The 18,199-nt window shown below is 42.8% G+C and overlaps 1 protein-coding gene across 1 annotated transcript in view; it reads right to left on the bottom strand.

Moving 5' to 3' along the window:
- The window catches only part of LOC124279139 (WD repeat and coiled-coil-containing protein-like), a 46,865-nt gene that overhangs the window by 15,223 nt on the left and 13,443 nt on the right, over positions 1–18,199 (bottom strand). Inside the window, 3 exon segments of the mRNA XM_046714939.1 lie at positions 2,796–2,910; positions 8,696–8,856; positions 16,925–17,042. Of these exon segments, the coding sequence (XP_046570895.1) occupies positions 2,796–2,910; positions 8,696–8,856; positions 16,925–17,042 (394 nt within the window).

Raw genomic sequence — 18,199 nt, 5'->3', positions numbered from 1 at the left:
ATATCATTTCTTTATCACAATTAATTGACAAAAGCTGTCAGACCGCACTCAATCATCAACATGATCAAGGTGCAGAGATCAGGGTGCAGGGGAGGAAATGAAACTATTGATGCAGATGCAGGTTCATGCTGTAGTTCACACACACAGTGCCTAGTGGGAGAGCCAAGGGTACAGTGGTACAGCTCAGGGTACAGTGGGAGAGCCAAGGGTACAGTGGTACAGCTCAGGGTACAGTGGGAGAGCCAAGGGTACAGTGGTACAGCTCAGGGTACAGTGGGAGAGCCAAGGGTACAGTGGTACAGCTCAGGGTACTGTGGGAGAGCCAAGGGTACAGTGGTACAGCTCAGGGTACAGTGGGAGAGCCAAGGGTACAGTGGTACAGCTCAGGGTACAGTGGGAGAGCCAAGGGTACAGTGGTACAGCTCAGGGTACAGTGGGCCAGACAGTGGTACAGCTCAAGGGTACAGTGGTACAGCTCAGGGTACAGTGGGAGAGCCAAGGGTACAGTGGTACAGCTCAGGGTACAGTGGGAGAGCCAAGGGTACAGTGGTACAGCTCAGGGTACAGTGGGAGAGCCAAGGGTACAGTGGTACAGCTCAGGGTACAGTGGGAGAGCCAAGGGTACAGTGGTACAGCTCAGGGTACAGTGGGAGAGCCAAGGGTACAGTGGTACAGCTCAGGGTACAGTGGGAGAGCCAAGGGTACAGTGGTACAGCTCAGGGTACAGTGGACAGTGGTACAGCTCAGGGTACAGTGGGAGAGCCAAGGGGTACAGTGGTACAGCTCAGGGTACAGTGGGAGAGCCAAGGGTACAGTGGTACAGCTCAGGGTACAGTGGGAGAGCCAAGGGTACAGTGGTACAGCTCAGGGTACAGTGGGAGAGCCAAGGGTACAGTGGTACAGCTCAGGGTACAGTGGGAGAGCCAAGGGTACAGTGGTACAGCTCAGGGTACAGTGGGAGAGCCAAGGGTACAGTGGGAGAGCTAAGGGTAGGGGTACAGCTCAGGGAACATTGGGAGAGATCAGGGTACAGTGGTACAGCGCAGGGTACAGTGGGAGAGCTCAGGGAACAGTGGTACAGCTCAGGGAACAGTGGTACAGCTCAGGGTACAGTGGTACAGCTCAGGGAACAGTGGGAGAGCCAAGGGTACAGTGGTACAGCTCAGGGTACAGTGGGAGAGCCAAGGGTACAATGGTACAGCTCAGGGTACAGTGGGAGAGCCCAGGGTACAGTGGTACAGCTCAGGGTATAGTGGAAGAACCAAAGGTACAGTGTTACAGCTCAGGGAACAGTGTTACAGCTCAGGGAACAGTGGGAGAGCTCAGGGAACAGTGGGAGAGCTCAGGGAACATTAGGAGAGCTCAGGCAACAGTGGTCCAGCTCAGGGGAACAGTGGTACAGCTCAGGGTACAGTGGGAGAGCTCAGGGAACAGTGGTACAGCTCAGGGTACAGTGGGAGAGCTCAGGGAACAGTGGTACAGCTCAGGGTACAGTGGGAGAGCTCAGGGAACAGTGGTACAGCTCAGGGTACAGTGGGAGAGCTCAGGGAACAGTGGTACAGCTCAGGGAACAGTGGTACAGCTCAGGGTACAGTGGGAGAGCTCAGGGAACAGTGGGAGAGCTCAAGGAACAGTGGTACAGCTCAGGGTACAGTGGTACAGCCCAGGGAACAGCCCAGGGAACAATGGTACAGATCAGGGAACTGGTTTAGCTCAGGGTACAGTGGTAGAGCTCAGGGGTACAGTGGTACAGCTCAGGGAACAGTGGTACAGCTCAGGGGAACATTGGGAGAGCTCAGGGGAACAGTCTGTACAGCTCAGGAGAGCAGTGGTACAGTGGGAGAGCTCAGGGAACAGTGGTAAAGCTCAGGGAACAGTGGTATAGCTCAGGGTACAGTGGGAGAGCTCAGGGAACAGTGGGAGAGCTCAGGGTACAGTGGGAGAGCTCAGGGAACAGTGGTACAGCCCAGGGAACAGTGGTACAGCTCAGGGAACAGTGGTACAGCTCAGGGTACAGTGGGAGAGCTCAGGGAACAGTGGGAGAGCTCAGGGAACAGTGGGAGAGCTCAGGGAACAGTGGTCCAGCTCAGGGAACAGTGGTCCAGCTCAGGGTACAGTGGTACAGCTCAGGGAACAGTGGTACAGCTCAGGGTACAGTGGTGCAGCCCAGGGAACAGCCCAGGGAACAATGGTACAGATCAGGGAACAGTGGTTCAGCTCAGGGTACAGTGGGAGAGCTCAGGGTACAGTGGGAGAGCTCAGGGTACAGTGGTACAGCTCAGGTACAGTGGGAGAGCTCAGGGTACAGTGGTACAGCTCATGGTACAGTGGGAGAGCTCATGGTACAGTGGGAGAGCTCATGGTACAGTGGTACAGCTCAGGGTGCAGTGGTACAGCCGAGGGTACAGTGGGAGAGCTCAGGGTGCAGTGTGTACAGCCGAGGGGTACAGTGGTACAACCGAGGGTGCAGTGGTACAGCTCAGGGTACAGTGGTACAGCCGAGGGTACACTGGTACAGCCCAGGGTGCAGTGGGAGAGCTCATGGTACAGTGGTACAGCTCAGGGTACAGTGGGAGAGCCAAGGGTACAGTGGGAGAGCTCAGGGTGCAGTGGGAGAGCTCAGGGTGCAGTGGGAGAGCTCATGGTACAGTGGTACAGCCCAGGGTACAGTGGGAGAGCCCAGGGTACAGTGGTACAGCCCAGGGTGCAGTGGTACAGTTGGGTTGACAAATGATGGGAGGGGTCATTAAGGGGTGGACAAAATGGAGTGACTTTCACCTCCAAAATGAACTCACCTTTCCAACTGAGGGAAGGCATAGCTGCTCTTGTTGTGAGTGTGTCGGAAGTAGAAGCTGCATTGTTGCTGACTCAGCAGACACAAGATGTCCTTCCTGGGGTGCCATAGACATCCTGCATCACGGAACACACAATATCATCTTTACTTCACAGTCTAATACCTGGGGTGCCATAGACATCCTGCATCACGGAACACACAATATCATCTTTACTTCAAAGTCTAATACCTGGTGTGCCATAGACATCCTGCATCAATGGAACACACAATATCATCTTTACTTCACAGTCTAATACCTGGGGTGCCATAGACATCCTGCATCACAGAACACACAATATCATCTTAACTTCACAGTCTAATACCACCACCATGTCACACAGTAGAATACCACCACCATGTCACACAGTCTAATACCACCATCATGTCACACAGTCTAATACCACCATCATGTCACACAGTCTAATACCACCATCATGTCACACAGTCTAATACCATCATGTCACACAGTCTAATACCACCATCATGTCACACAGTCTAATACCACCATCATGTCACACAGTAGAATACCACCATCATGTCACACAGTCTAATACCACCATCATGTCACACAGTCTAATACCACCATCATGTCACACAGTCTAATACCACCATCATGTCACACAGTTTAATACCACCATCATGTCACACAGTAGAATACCACCATCATGTCACACAGTCTAATACCACCATCATGTCACACAGTCTAATACCACCATCATGTCACACAGTCTAATACCATCATGTCACACAGTCTAATACCACCATCATGTCACAGTCTAATACCACCATCATGTCACACAGTAGAATACCACCATCATGTCACACAGTCTAATACCACCATCATGTCACACAGTTTAATACCACCATCATGTCACAGTCTAATACCACCATCATGTCACACAGTTTAATACCACCATCATGTCACACAGTAGAATACCACCATCATGTCACACAGTAGAATACCACCATCATGTCACACAGTCTAATACCACCATCATGTCACACAGTAGAATACCACCATTATGTCACACAGTAGAATACCACCATCACGCACAGTAGAATACCACCATCATGTCACACAGTCTAATACCACCATCATGTCACACAGTCTAATACCACCATCATGTCACACAGTTTAATACCACCATTATGTCACAGTAGAATACCACCATCATGTCACACAGTCTAATACCACCATCATGTCACACAGTCCAATACCACCATGTCACACAGTAGAATACCACTATACCATCATGTCACACAGTCTAATACCACCATCATGTCACACAGTCTAATACCACTATACCATCATGTCACACAGTCTAATACCACCATCATGTCACACAGTCTAATACCACTATACCATCATGTCACACAGTCTAATACCACCATCATGTCACACAGTCTAATACCACTATACCATCATGTCATACAGTCTAATACCACCATCATATCACACAGTCTAATACCACCATCATGTCACAGTCTAATACCACCATCATGTCACACAGTTTATCACCACCATCATGCCACACAGTAGAATACCATCATGTCACACAGTCTAATACCACCATCATGTCACACAGTCTTATAGCACCATCATGTCACACAGTAGAATACCACCATCATGTCACACAGTACACAGTCTTATCACCACCATCATGTCACACAGTCTAATACCACCATCATGTCACACAGTCTAATACCACCATCATGTCACACAGTCAATACCATCATGTCACACAGTAGAATACCACCATCATGTCACACAGTCTAATACCAACATCATGTCACACAGTAGAATACCACCATACCACAGTCTAATACCATCATGTCACACAGTAGAATACCACCATCATGTCACAGTCTAATACCACCATCATGTCACACAGTAGAATCACCACCATCATGTCACACAGTCTAATACCACCATCATGTCACACAGTCTAATACCACCATCATGTCAATACAGTCTAATACCACCATCATGTCACACAGTAGAATACCACCATCATGTCACACAGTCATCACAGTATACCACCATGTCATCTAATACCACATGTCTACACAGTAGAATACCACCATCATGTCACACAGTCTAATACCACCATCATGGCACACAGTCTAATACCACCATCATGTCACACAGTCTAATACTCACCACATCATGTCACACAGTAGAATACCACTATACCATCATGTCACACAGTCTAATACCACCATCATGTCACACAGTCTAATACCACCACTATACCATCATGTCACACAGTCTAATACCACCCATCATGTCACACAGTCTACACCAGTCACACAATACCACTATACCATCATGTCATACAGTCTAATACCACCATCATATCACACAGTCTAATACCACCATCATGTCACACAGTCTAATCACCACCATCATGTCACACAGTAGAATACCACCATCATGCCACACAGTAGAATACCATCATGTCACACAGTCTATCACCACCATCATGTCACACAGTAGAATACCACCATCATGTCACACAGTAGAATACCACCATCATGTCACACAGTAGAATACCACCGTCATGTCACACAGTAGAATACCACCATCATATCACAGTCTAATACCAACATCATGTCACACAGTAGAATACCACCATCATGTCACACAGTAGAATACCACCATCATGTCACACAGTAGAATACCACCATCATGTCACACAGTCTATCACCCACCATCATGTCACACAGTCTAATACCATCATGGCACACAGTCTAATACCACCATCATGTCACACAGTCTAATACCACCATCATGTCACACAGTCTAATACCACCATCATGTCACACAGTCTAATACCACCATCATGTCACAGTCTAATACCACCAACATGTCACACAGTCTCATACCACCATCATGTCACAGTCTAATACCACCACCATGTCACACAGTCTAATACCACCATCATGTCACACAGAGACTGCTGAGAGAGAGACAATTACATACACATGACAGTACACTAGAGTCTTGACAAACAACTGCTTGACAACTAGTGGTGTAACGTATCATCGATAGTATCAATGTTTGCATTGTCAACTACACGATACGAGTACATCAATACAAAACATATTTAGGCAATATATCAGGATATTTATATTGCGAGGGTCCATGATACATCGAAGTATCGCCACAAGAGACGATATATCCCAATACTACTTAAGTACTACTTAAAGGGGCACTGATCCAGAGCAATTTCTGTGGACTGGTTGTTACTTTTGTCGTTGTTTTTCTCCCGTGAGTACCCAGATGATATCCCAGAATTCTTGATGGGTTTGTGACCTCTGCTGCGCCATCTGCATGCTCAATTGGTAGTATAAGTATTCATTGATCAACAAAGATGAAATCTTTTTACTGGGTTTCCATCTTCATTATTATGAGGGGCGGTGGGGTAGCCTAGTGGTTAAAGCTTTGGCTCGTCACGCCGAAGACCCGGGTTCGATTCCCCACATGGGTACAATGTGTTAAGCCCATTTCTGGTGTCCCCCGCCGTGATATTGCTGGAATATTGCTAAAAGCGGCGTAAAACTAAACTCAGTCAGTCATTATTATGATAATAGATGAGAATATTTTGAAGTTTAACCATCTGCCAGTGGTAAAAACTGTTAGGACTGAAAAATAACGAAGTCAATGTAGTCTTTATATTTTGTCTTATGATTCTAATTAGTTACGTATCATATTTGTGTGCATTTTGAAGCTTAATAAAAAGCACACATTCTCCTTATACGTATCGTGAATTTATAACATGACTGTAATTTCTAGACATTTTATGGATTTCCATCGTGAATCATATTTCACAAACAAGCCCAAAGTGCGACCTAGTGTATGTTGTCTGTCACATTACACTTTGTGTCGAAAGAAAAATGATTCTGTTGAATGCCACAACAAATGAATGAAAACAAAATGCAAATATTAGAATTAAAACAAGACTAAAGTTATAGCAACAATGTCAGGCTATTACCTTGTTCGAGGAATGTATCCATCAATATATCCACATAAAGGAACGATATGCCATTTCGAGGAATGTATCCATCAATATATCCACATAAAGGAACGATATGCCATTTCGAGGAATGTATCCATCAATATATCCACATAAAGAAACGAAATGCCATTCATCTGCAGCTGACAAACAATCCTGTTCCATGTCATGTGTCTTAACAGTCTAGTATGCTAAAAGTGATATATCGCTTCAGGTTTTTCACAGTGGTGTATAGTCTCATTGGTCAGCCAAGGTAGAACACCTGACAACTAATTGCATGATGTCCACCATTCTTTAAAAAAGTAACTTAGTTAGCCAATAATGAGCAATCAATCAACATATTGGCGGTTAATCCTTGGAATAAAGAATGAGGATTATTTTTATGGATATACAACTTCTTTATTCTAGATAGGCGACATTTCGACATAGATTCTAATGTCGTCATTCTTTGAATGAAGGACGTTTTTACACAGACACATTAAGACAGGGGGTATTCAGTATAGATTAGTAAATCTAAATACATAAACACTACCTTTGATAAATCCGCTGTGCTAGATAAAAGTAATTAATCAATCAGAGTGTTATCGGTAAATTCTTTGATCGATGTTTGTTTATGTAACTCAGCTGATAATTCCTCTTGCTGCACTTCCATGTGCATATTACATAACATGTAATACATTTGTCACATCAGACCTTAATTTATAATGTTCAGTATTACTCCAGACACGAGAAATGCAAAATGGGAACTTTGTCAGGTAATCTGAGGGGTGTTACCTCTAATTATACCTGTTATAAATTCATTATAGTCCGTTTGGCTCAAAATCGGACCGATGAATTGCAATCTAGCTCGAAAACTACTAACATACAATACTCCATGAAACACTGATCATAATCAAAACATCAGACCAACTCTGTGATTTTTTTTGCGGAATTTATGCCCTAACAATAAAAAAGTAAAGTTGTAAGGAGTATTTCATTAGGAATAGGAGGGGAGTCTCTTTGAAATTCTTCTGAATTTCAAAAACAAACTGAACCTTATACGAATTTGTTTGTATCTGATATCTTTGTTACATGAACAAAGGAGTTAGTGTATAAGTGAAAGAGTGAGAACATTCAAACTCTGTGAACTGTAGAATACTTGTCTTCAAGTAATTGAAATATGTTTTAGTTAACAAATGACACCATTTATGCGAGAGAGAACAAAGATAGATAAAATTTAGAAAGCAGACTTTAGAGTTTTTTTCAGTGATTCCGAATTCAAATATAAATTACACTGAATTGTTTGTGAAAGCATTGGTATAGAAACACAACTTCAAGAGAAACTTCAGTTTCAAATCTACAGCTATTAGATCAAAGTATACTGTATACTTAGTATGTTTGACTGTACATTCTTTAGCATTAAATGCTGCAATTTTATGAGATCAACAGCTTTTGAAGTGTGTGTGAACGTAACACAAGTTCTGCTGTACTAGCCTATAACAATGTATCAGTCATTTCATCGATCATATCTGTTTTCAGAAAATGTAAAGTATCGGGATATGTATCATCGCCCTGCCAATACTTTCATGATATATCGTCTCGCCCCATCAAACTGGCATCGGGATATATCGTCTCATCACTTAGGCCACAATACACAGCTCTTACTGATAACATGGGAAAGTGCGGAGTACAGGGTACCTCCCACAGAATCCTACAAACGCCAAACTTTAAGTATGGCGTAGGCCAAAGTAACGATATCCAGATATCATAGTCTTCACTGAAGGCACTGATCAGGCCTGACTGGTCTGTGGTTCTAATTAAACTATCAAGTTATTAAAATCTTCATGAAATCCCTAGACAACTTTACCTTGGGGAATGGGCTGCACATTGAGTTTGCGGACTTGCTTGAATCCTAGTTTTGGAGCCAGCCCCGTGACTTTCCACACTGTGACGTTCTGCTTGTGGATGGCACACAGGAAGCTGGTGTCACTGTCCACGTCAACGCTCCAGTGCAGGCTTTGCACATTGCTGCCAACACAACAATAACGTCATGATTGAGTGAGTTAAGATTTAGAGTCACATCGGCAATATTGCAGCCATATCGTGACTATAACAATATATACTGTAATAATAATAGAGAATACCATCATGAAGAGTAGAGACTCTGTAAGGTAGTATACTAGTTTCAAGACGGTTTCCATAACAACAATGACAATAATACTATCAGTTTTCACAAATTCTTAACTAATCAGGTCTTCTGATGGCCAAGTGACAGCATTAATTTCCTGCCTTCAGGACATCATCATCATCATCCCGTGTCCACCCAATCCTCATTGTAGTCAGCTGAAAATGGAGTTTGTCACCTAAGAAGGCCAACTGAAGGCTCTTTCCTCATAAATGACTTTCATTGAACAGGTTCAACACTTCCCCATGTTCACAAGTATAAGTACAGTTTGACATAACAGTGTGACGTGGTTGAGTAGACACAGCTACTCATAGTTTGACTCCTGTCACTGGCACACTATCTCTGTTGCTACACCTAATAAAGAGTAACCATTGTGCATCGACTTTCCTGACATCCGTCTGTTTGGGAAGCAATTTGTTTCACTAATAGGGTCTCCTAGCTGAAAATGCTGTTCACTTAACCAGGAAATACCAGGAAATACCCTTTACGTACCCTAAAGTTGTTGCCTTCACAAACAAACATATCAAACAGTTTAGGGAGAATATCATTGGAACCAAAGGAAACCCAGCAACTAAGTGAGACTGTGTTCTACTTGTTACTGGTAAAACACACCTTGCATGGACACAACAAGATCTGCAATAATGCAGTGTCACCACAAAATCCCTGTCTCAAGGCTTTCTCACGTGGTCAATGTGACCTGTAATCCTCTTTGTCTAAACCCGGGATTTTCAACATACTAAAAAGCTTGCCATGCTAAATGTGGTTACATTGTAAACATGATAAAAGTACATCAGGTTACATGTTAAACATGATACATACATCAGCTTACGTCTTAAACATGATACATACAACAGGTTAACTTTTAAACATGATCATGATCACCTTTTAAACGATACGTCAGGTTAACTTTGAACATCATCAATGTACATCAGGTTACCACTTAAACATGATCAAAAAGTATAAAAAAACAAATTCTCACAAAGTAAATGAAGCATTGAGGATAAACTGCTAAAAACTGCTTCCAATGAATTGTAGGGAAAATTAATCAACGCCAGTGTAAGACGAAGTAATGCCTGATATTTACTTGAAGATATCAGACACTGACAGAGATGTTTAATCTCAAACGTACATGTGCTAAATATTTCCATTTGCTAAGGGCAGGACAGGAAAACTATGCATATTGTCTAGCCTGCTGGTTGACAAAACACATACTTTTCCAACTATCATGATTTAATTGATTTCTGGGACATGATCTGTCACATGTTTCACAAAATGTCACAACCACCGCTTGACACAACACCGCAGCCAGCAGCCAGCAGCCAGTGTCAGTCATCCTGTGTCAGTCATCCTGTGGCTGTGGCTGCAGTGCAACAGGTGTACAGAGGCTGGCCCAGCCAGACTGATTGCTTTGACAGCAGGGATTGGGATAGAGAACTTTCACAATGGGCCATTTTCAGGATTATTAGCCATTTTCTGAATTTAGAATGGGCCACTGCCCTTGTATCAATAGTAAACTTCAAAATTTTAATGGGCCATTTTTATTCAAATGTGCAAAAATGGCCCATGGCCCCTGCCTTTCCCAATCCCTGAGACAGTATCCAGGGTCCCCATCCACAAAATATTCATAGTGCTACGACCTTTGTAAACTTATGATAAACTATAGAGTTATGACAGATCGTAGCTTAAAGTTCACATGCGACCAAAAAATCAAACATAATTAAAACACAATTATCACTTATTCATGACATATAATATACATTGCTGGTTATGAAAAAACATATAAACAAAATTATAAGCGTACAATCGCAAATCAAAAGTGCAATATTGTGTACTTGGGTTCACTTTCCAAGAAACGAAGCAGCCGGGATACCGAACCCAGTCAGAGCGGGTGGGTGTGCACTCAAGTGTAACGGCTGGTTCATTTGCAGATGCCTTCACAGCTCATTGTGTGTGTGTATATATAGAGATGTTGGGTTGTGTAAATACATGCTCACTTTTTGTGTATAACATTTTGCCATCAACAGACATCATAACATGTCATGTGTTCAAGTATCACACCTGCCTGTCTGTGTAATTACATAATGTGACAGAGACCAAACTCGGGCCATAAATCAATGCATTTTGTTTATGGTGTATAGACTGATAGGTGTTAAGTTCAAATTGCATGTGGTCAGTGATTGCAGTTGTGTATTGAATATTGTCATTAGCAGACAGGCAGGCAGACACACAGGTGTCAATAAAACAAGACACTGAGTTTTGTCTGTGACAACGACATATCTATATCACAGTTAGAAATTCTGTCAATGCTAAATAATGACATTGCTTTTAAGCATCGAACTGAGAAAGTGACTCGGTAAGAAGAACGTGTGGTGAAATAGACAAATGAAATTATATAAACAGTTAATCTACTGTCATAACATATAAAAAGCTTGCGCCTGTGAAATATCAACAAAAAATAAGAAAAATAGCTCACACCAAAGCCTTCACCGAGTATTCACCGGACAACCCGCTTCCAAGCTGCGCTGAACCTATTTCACTTGCGCACGTACTATGAGCGCAGCCCAGCTGTTGAAACCACTTGAATTCCCCCCAAACGCTGGGGAAAATTAGTGAATCGTTTGAACTACAATTTCGCACGGCTTTTTTTATCACGTTATTTTTCAACTTTATAAGTTGAATTTGCATTTTTGATGATTTGTTTCGGTAAGTCCATAACGAAAGGTATCAGAATCTGCAAAGTTGTGTTTTACGTTGCATGTGACCTTTAACGAACGTTTTGTGGATCGAGACCAAGTCTCCTGGATAATGTATCAGCTACTTGGTACAACAAATATAGACTGTACCCAGTCTCCTAACTGAAGTATTACTACAGCGCTATTTCCAAACAAATCTGAAGTACAAAGGCTACTGGGGAACGTAGCTTGAAACCAGAAAAAGGTAGTAATGAAAACCGTGAAATACCATCATCCTTACGTGGCAAACCCCAGCTGAACCTAGATGTTTGATCTCTGGTTTGAAGATTAATTCAGAAGCTTCCTCATGCAGCTTAAAGTCACACATGCCTTAACCTCACACATCCCACTAATATTTTCAAGTCCAATTTTTTATCTGACAGGAAAAGATTCAAAATTACTTTTTTCAGTCATTAAATTTTACTTCCATATAAGCTAAGAATCTTCCAACGAAGATTATGGTCCCAATAGCTGGACCTGCTGATCATAACATCTACCATCTGACTGCTTGTCCCTGACGAGACAGCTAACATGCTGCCTTGATACAGCTGTACATAGACCACTCACTGACAAGCTGCCACAATACAGCTGTACATAGACCACTGACAGACAAGCTGCCACAATACAGCTGTACATAGACCACTGACAGACAAGCTGCCACAATACAGCTGTACATAGACAACCATTGTCAGACAAGCTGCCACAATACAGCTGTACATAGACCACTGACCAACTGACAGGTTGCCTCATCAGACAAGCTGCCACAATACAGCTGTACATAGACCACTGACAGACAAGCTGCCACAATACAGCTGTACATAGACCACTGTCAGACAAGCTGCCACAATACAGCTGTACATAGACCACTGACAGACAAGCTGCCACAATACAGCTGTACATAGACCACTGTCAGACAAGCTGCCACAATACAGCTGTACATAGACCACTGACAGACAAGCTGCCACAATACAGCTGTACATAGACCACTGTCAGACAAGCTGCCACAATACAGCTGTACATAGACCACTGACAGACAAGCTGCCATGATACAGCTGTACATAGACCACTGACAGACAAGCTGCCACAATACAGCTGTACATAGACCACTGTCAGACAAGCTGCCACAATACAGCTGTACATAGACAACTGACAGACAAGCTGCCATGATACAGCTGTACAGAGACCACTGTCAGACAAGCTGCCATGATACAGCTGTACAAGACCACTGACAGACAAGCTGCCATGATACAGCTGTACACAGACCACTGACAGACAAGCTGCCACAATACAGCTGTACATAGACCACTGACAGACAAGCTGACACAATACAGCTGTACATAGACCACTGTCAGACAAGCTGCCATGATACAGCTGTACATAGACAACTGACAGACAAGATGCCACAATACAGCTGTACATAGACCACTGTCAGACAAGCTGCCATGATACAGCTGTACATAGACCACTGACAGACAAGCTGCCACAATACAGCTGTACATAGACCACTGACCACTGCTACACTTGAGCTGGATACTGATGGCTGATGATAAGTCTTGGTGGGTGTACTTACTCACTTCTATAACTATAGTTACCACGGCTACATGCCCAGCAAGTCAACAAAGCTTGTGTATATAGAAGCTGATCCTGTGCACTAACAAGGGTACTTGCCTGCACACAATAGTGCAGTCAGTAGATGTTTGTGCAACACCTTGATATAATTGGGCAGGTGTGTTTTCTCACACAGGTGTGGACCTCTTTATAGCAGAGCCAGGTAATGATGTACCTTCTGTACATGATGCACACAGACCGATGCACACGGAACCAAAGCATAACGTAAACTATCACAGAAACTGCATATCTCTCCGCTACTGGGTCAAATGAATGTTTGACCACCAAAAGCATAAATGAAATGGATAAGTATTTTGATTTGTAAAATATTTTCTTTTTTTATCATTACTCCATACTTATTTCTAGAGGATACAGAAGTTTACTTGGTCAAGTGTGTATTTAAACAGGGAAGTCAGTCAAGGGTTTTCTGTACATCAACAAGTTCCTTATATGCATGCCTGCAATGGGGCCCTTACATCTCTGATCATCGGGATGCTGCTCACAGCACTGACCACTGGTAAGTCTCATCCAGACTTCAACATCTGCAGGCTCCCTTGATATGGCTGGAATGCTGTTTAAGTTTTTGTCACTGTAGTCTGCAAACTATACTGTATCACGGTCTTGTGAAAGGATTTATCAATGATAATGTCTATACAAAGACGACTGGCTGGATGACTAATGATAAGTAGACATGGTGAAGTTTTCACACGGAGTAAGCTCCCCTGAAACCTGCAGTCATCAACCTTAATAATTTCAGTTGTAGCATGTTTAAACAGAACTGCATGTTTTGCAGGTTGTGCAGTCAAACAAACAACTCTGTACCCTACAGAGTCAATCTACTCTCAGGCAGTCTCTGGGAGTCATGGTGAGGTTGCCATTTCTACAAATATCCAACACCACATTCTGATACAATCTCATTACTTTCTCTTAAACTTAGATCACGGTAACAAGCTTACTTGAACTTGCAAATATTGTAGCTGGAAACATTTTAAAGTGGGCAAGTAAACTTGAATGAGTTTGTCTAAAGATTTACCATGCTGGTGTCGGCAACAGACAAATAGATCTGTTTAATGTGGACACAACCAGCTCTCTGTGACATGGTGGGCAGAGGAGACATAGGCCAGCAGACAAGATGAATATTGATTGTTCACTTTTTAAGGCAAGGTAAACACAGGGCAGCTTGATCCTCATCTGGCTCAAGCAGCTCCCACACTGACAGCTTCTAATTGCCTGTCACTCCGGATCAGGCAACCTGGTAAATTCATCACAACCAACTTGCCATGAACTGCCCCAGGTGAACAAGGTGAAACTAACAGAAGGCGTTCTTCACGGCCTGGGTGGTCAAGGAAACATACAGAATTTGTTGTTTTTATCAGTATTGGTACATATAGATCTGGAATGAAATAAGCATCATTTTATCATAGTCCTTCTTCTACATGAAATGCAGCGGCAAGCTTGATGTGTCACAAAGTATGTGAACTTGTATATCAACAATAAAGACTTATCTACACAACAGCCATGTTTGAAAACATTGTCAACCTCTTGAACGCACCCTGTCTCTAATCCCAGCACTGTGTGGGTGTGGTGCTTGAAACACATCAGGTCAACTGGGATTTGAAAACCTGATCATAGTTATGTGACAACAGATAACAGCAGCATCTTTCACCACTGGGCTATATGTACCTCCTTAGTAATCTTACATTAGAGGTGTGCGTGCGTGCGTGAGTCAGTCATGGAGATATGTTCTTTATGTTGTCATATGCAACAGAATGATAACCACTTGTCAGCCATTAACATACAACACTGTATACCTGACCACTAGTATCATATTTGCTGTGTATTTCAAGATAGGGACATCAAGATACATTCAACTTAAGAAAGTTTGACTCCAATGACTCATTTAAACACCACTTCACTTGCCCAAACTCAAACATCATGGCGTTGACCAACCTAGCAACCAATACCATTACCACAGAGAAACAATGTGTCACTGTCACAAAAACACGACACTTCCACATCTAGAAACTGGCCCAAGATGTTTGAACCTCGTCTCCTTTAACACTTGACTCTTTCCGGCAAATTTAAAATGAGTTCACCAAATACAATAAAGGTTACAGATAACCCTGTCAACAAAGTTATAAATAATTACCCTCTATACACAGAGACAATGTGTCCAGACAATGACTACAATGCCATGTCTTGACCTGGTCAGAAACACTGGATGCCATGAATTGTCTCCCTTTAATACTTGCTAGCCATAGCATATGTATTCAGCTTTTCATTCTATCTAAACTTAAGAAATCAGAATAGATGACTTAATGTTTGCCCCCATACTGTGTACTGGCCAACAGCGATCAGTCAGACCTAGGTTACAATGAACGGGAGGGATGTCACTTTAAATACAATCCCAACAAAGTCCCCAGGATGCCTTTAGCTGCCACAAGTCACTCCCCTTATTACAATGTGCAGGTTTCACACAATCACATATTCAATATGTAGACCCAACCCTGGCCCAAAATGGCTGACCTCTGTCTCTGTTCAATATTTGCCTGTTTTCTGCCAACTGTAAATGAATTGCCCAAGTAGTATGTTAACCCTAGTCCCATGCTGTGACCAGTCATCAATGTCTCAATAGGAAATACTTGGGAGGAATGTCCTACTGGATGCATTTCATGTAGACTCCAGACAAACATGCCTACCCCTTCTGTCTATATACATTCAGTCTACGTCCACGAGGGAAGTCATTCATGCATGGTAATCATAGTAATAGATAAAAGATCATCATAAAAAAAGTATTTATTCTGCAGAAAGTTCAAATAAAGTATTAAAAGCTCCAATAAACATCACAGGTATTTGTGCAGCGATGACTGCCATGGATGTCAACAGTGAGTACACAGCCGAACACTGCCGTTATCCACGACGTACATGACTCATGGGTATCAGTATTACAGCTGCGATATACCATCTCCGTACACCCCTCGGCATGCTGGGTACACACAACACAGCTAAGACACTAGTATAGCGGCTGTCACAGTCGGTGGACGCTTCACTGATCACAAGACAGACCGGATATATAGGTTTCAATAGTATGTCAGCAGCTGAGGGAGAGAAAGGGTGAGCTTGAGCGTAACAACACACCTTCCTTGCAGCAGCTTGAATAACTAAAAGTAACACCCCATCTGTAGTGCTCAACTGGATCCCACTACAAGTTAGTACAACACATGGAGACAAGCAAGTGAACATCGGTCTGAGTGGGTGGGTGAGTGAGTGTGTGGGTGAGAGTGAGAGTGAGTGAGTGAGTGAGTGAGTGAGTGAGTGAATGGGTGTGAGTGGATGGGTGAGTGGGTGGCTGGGTGGGTTTTGGGTGGGTGAGCAACTGTTTACAGATCTAGGTCCACAAGTCCACACTGTCTACAAGGTACAGATGTAGATAAGAGGTCTAAGATGTCTGGAGCGTGAAACTAACAACAAATCATTAACTTGATAAATATCTTCATATCAAAGTTAAGTCAATATATTTGTGTTTGCAGTAATTTTATAGTTCAAAATATTGTTTCTCCAAAACACATACTCAAATTCTCCAAGCTTGAGAGACTTGGCGTTGTCGATGTTGTTGCCATACAGTCGGACAGGTGCTAGGTAGATGGCCTTCCCGTCTGTCCACACCAACCCATGTCGCGGATGGATACCTGCAACACGGCAACAGTAAACTCAAGTTAGGTTGTTGTAGCCATGGTAACCCCAAAATGTACAGGGAATGTCCATGCCTGTCTTCGTAACATCTTTCATACTTTGTTCCGGTACTGACTCACGGAACTAGAGATCACACTTGGCACAACACAATGTGGAAGTCCTGCATGTCCTTAGTTTGAATGTTCCAACAAGACTGAGATACTCGTATCCCCTACCAATGGCAACTTATTCCCACATGTACTGAAGCATAAGCAACAAAGAATCAAACCCAGTACAATCCACAGCAAGTTGACAGGATGCACCTCCTAGCAACCAATGTAGGATGCTGCTTCTATTGCTGGGAGCAGTGGTCATCACTGGATACACTGAGCTTTTTTATTTGTTTTTGATGGAATTACACAAAAACATTAATTATAAAACTTTCAAAATTATGAAGATATTGAGTCAATCACTTGACTGATTTGATAGAAAATACAACTGGTTTGTGAGTGTCATGGTTTGAATTCATGGTCATGCATTGAGAATGATGAAAACCTACAATGCAAATATTTCATAAATAGCAAATGGCACCAGTTATGGCTACATTGTTATCTGCATAATAAACATATAAACTGCATATATAAACTTTGATGAAGAACATCGAACACTCTTTGAGTGATGCTTTGGAACCTGCACCTGAACCTTTGTTCAATATGTAGTCACACAAACTGGAAAAAATATAAACTTCAGAATTCCACAATGGCAAAAATTCCCATTTTGAAAATACTTTTTTTTTTTCATTTTATGCTCCTGCAAATAAGTGGCATGGACAAAAGGCAGCACTCATACCCTCAGCTCCCTAGCACTTTGTGACACAAACAGCAAACCTATGTACCACATTTCAAACACTGACCATTAAACAATCATGGATTACACACTCTAATACCAAAATCATCCAACCATTTTACAATTCACAAGCAATCTTTCATGATCACCTTGTCAACCAGTCATCACTCCATTGGGGCGATGGATCCAATGATGGGATTTTAAACCACAGACCTTTAGATCTAAGGTAATACAAACTGAGAGGCAAGGGTGTCATCTTCCACCTCTCCCACTCCACCTACCTCTCCCACTCCACCTCCCCCTCCCCCCATCCGGTCTCAGTCCTGTG

Source organism: Haliotis rubra, unplaced genomic scaffold, assembly GCF_003918875.1.
Source record: "Haliotis rubra isolate DU_JTF1 unplaced genomic scaffold, ASM391887v1 Scf247, whole genome shotgun sequence".
Classification (NCBI taxonomy): Eukaryota; Metazoa; Mollusca; class Gastropoda; order Lepetellida; family Haliotidae; genus Haliotis; species Haliotis rubra.
Note: the sequence above shows the minus strand (reverse complement) of the source record. Positions and strands in the feature narration are given on the sequence as shown.